Below are 2,500 nucleotides of genomic sequence, written 5' to 3' on the forward strand. Positions count from 1 at the left end.
GGTCACTAGTGATAAACAAATCTTCCTCTGGTTTGTTTGTAACTATATATTGTTTTGGATCAACAGTAGTTAGGTCTTCTTCAGGTTGAATGGTAGGCAATTGTTTTTCTGGTTCGCTGGTGCCAAAATACTCATATTCGGCTTCGCCTGTAACGAAAAACCCTTCTCCATAATCACTAGTAACTAAAGACTTGTCAGGGTTACTGGTAACAGAAGCATCTTCTGCAGGTTTACTTGTAAGCAAATCTTCTTCAGGGACACTAGTAACCAAAAATCCTTCTGGTTCACTGGTGATGACAACTTCCTCATCTGGACTATCAGTAATCAAATCCTCTTCCTCGGATTCACTGGACTCCATATTTTCTTCTGTTTTACTTGTAACCAAAACTTCTTCCTCTATTTCACTGGCAACAAAGGATTTCTCTGTAGTTTCAATAGTTACCAAAGATTCTTCCACAGGTACGGTCGTAATTAAAATATCTTCAGGTTCATTGGTGGTTAATGTGTCCTTTTCGGATATACTTGTGGTCAATGACCCTTCTATTGATTCATTCAGACTTGAAGCTAATGTTTCAGGTTGTTGAGTAATCAAAGAGTCTTCCTCGGGTTTACTGGTGACCAGATTAACCAAAAGTCCATCCTCCTCGGCAGTGGTAGTGTCTACAATCTCTTCTTCAGGAGTACTAGTCACATTAACTTCCTCATCAACTATTTCCGGTGCTGAGGTAACAAGTACCTCTTCATTATCTACATCGGAATACCCACCAGAAGAGATGCTGGTATCCAAGGCGTCATTATTGAATTGGTCTAATTCGGGCATCAGAGTCATCGTATCTGGTAAATTTGTTATTAAAGCGTCTACATCGGTAGTGCTACTCAGATCTTCTGAGAGTTCAGAAGGCATTGCTGTCGTAAGGTCCGAGGTGATGGCGTCCTCATTTTGCATCGTCGTTAGAGATATTCCCTGAGTCACTGCATCATTAAGAGGTGCTTCATCTATTGGTGAGGCAGTAGTGGAGACTACTTCAGAAGAGACATCCAGGGAAGACTCAACATCCAGGTCTTCTATAATAAGAGGCTGTTCCACGGGGACCTCCGTCGACAGTTGAAGTGCAGGAGACGATGGTTCAGAAGAATCGGCGGGCAAAACAGGATTTTCGGTTGTGAGAACGACATACGGTGTCGTCCTCACTGGGGCGGCGGTGGTTGTCCGCGGTGGAAAGATTAGGCCTCCTTGCGATTGCGGCCTAAGAAACGCGTTTAATTCTTCACGACTGTCGAAGTATCTGAAAATGGTAGATATGCCATACGATCACTCGAAAAAAGTAACAAAAAAATATAATATTACAGTAATAATGGCAATGGTTACTATAATCTTTATAAATACACCAATGTGCAGTCATATCCAATAATCTCTTGTCATCACTATCCCGCATTTACCTATCAGCCATATAAATTCGAAGGAGAAGAGCTTGACGCTTACCTAAGGAGGGGCCTGTATCCGCGGTGGTCAGCCGTATACGTAACGTACAATATTCGACCATCAGCGAACTGGACGAAATAGCTGCCACTCTGATCCGCCTCGCCGTACATGGCCTGGTGACCGAACACCTGCTCTGACTTCTTGTTCTTTACTGCGTACCTGAAACTGCCAAGTTGTTTGGATGTTCCCCTTTTCCTGCTTCCAAACGCCTGTAAAGGAAGAATAACTATTATGAAACATTCTAATTTTATACCTATCCTTTAGTTTATTATTTTAATATATCTTAGAATATATGACTACGAAATGTAGCATTTTTGTAAATCAAGAAGTATATAAATTCATTCTGAATACCAGGCATCTGAATACATTGAAGCGCATATCACTGCCATTTCCGACAATAAGATACGCTAACATACCTTGCTTGCGCGCCGTGACAAATCCGGTTTTAATTTCCTTATTCTTATCCTGCGGACGTCACTTCCATCATCGTCTTCCTCGCTCTCCCCTTCTTTATCCATACTTTTTAGCTCTATTATGTGAAGTACGGACTGACTGAGGTCGGGGAGCGAGTCTTCTTCACTTTCCGAATCCACCTGTTCTTCGCTTCCTTCGAGCTCCTCCATCCCGGCTCTCCTTGTTATTTTCAGCTGTTTCGTGATTTCTTTGGACGTCTGTTCTACCAGTTCCTGCTTGATGTCTTCCGGAGCTTCTATCAGCTCGTTTAGCATATTGGTTACGCTTTCTGCAGATAGAGGAATAACAGACTTCTCCGCAGCGATTTCCTCCTTGGTTTCTGAGGCGAAGGGATGCGCTACCTGTCGTGACGCGCCCACAAGTTGCCTCCTGACGCCATACTGGTGATCCTCAACCGAAGATGCTTCGAAAGCGTCGGTGAACTGGAGGTGATTCTTGAATCTGCGGCGCGACAGGAGCTCGTCGATCGGTGCGCCGAGGCAGACGCTCGAGACTAGAATGACCTGCAATTATAAGAGGCAGATGAGTGGTTGTTTCTTCATT

The 2,500-nt window shown here is 43.6% G+C and overlaps 1 protein-coding gene across 1 annotated transcript in view; it reads right to left on the reverse strand.

Annotated features, from left to right (window-relative positions):
• The window catches only part of LOC113803874 (uro-adherence factor A), a 16,255-nt gene that overhangs the window by 1,506 nt on the left and 12,249 nt on the right, over positions 1 to 2,500 (reverse strand). Inside the window, exons 2-4 of the mRNA XM_070124605.1 lie at positions 1,900 to 2,460; positions 1,484 to 1,692; positions 1 to 1,286 (exon numbers count right to left, since the gene is read on the reverse strand). The exon at positions 1 to 1,286 is cut by the window's left edge and continues 1,506 nt beyond it. Coding sequence (XP_069980706.1) covers positions 1 to 1,286; positions 1,484 to 1,692; positions 1,900 to 2,460 — 2,056 coding nt within the window. The remainder of the gene's footprint in view (positions 1,287 to 1,483; positions 1,693 to 1,899; positions 2,461 to 2,500) is intronic.

Source organism: Penaeus vannamei, chromosome 8 (assembly GCF_042767895.1).
Source record: "Penaeus vannamei isolate JL-2024 chromosome 8, ASM4276789v1, whole genome shotgun sequence".
NCBI lineage: Eukaryota > Metazoa > Arthropoda > Malacostraca > Decapoda > Penaeidae > Penaeus > Penaeus vannamei.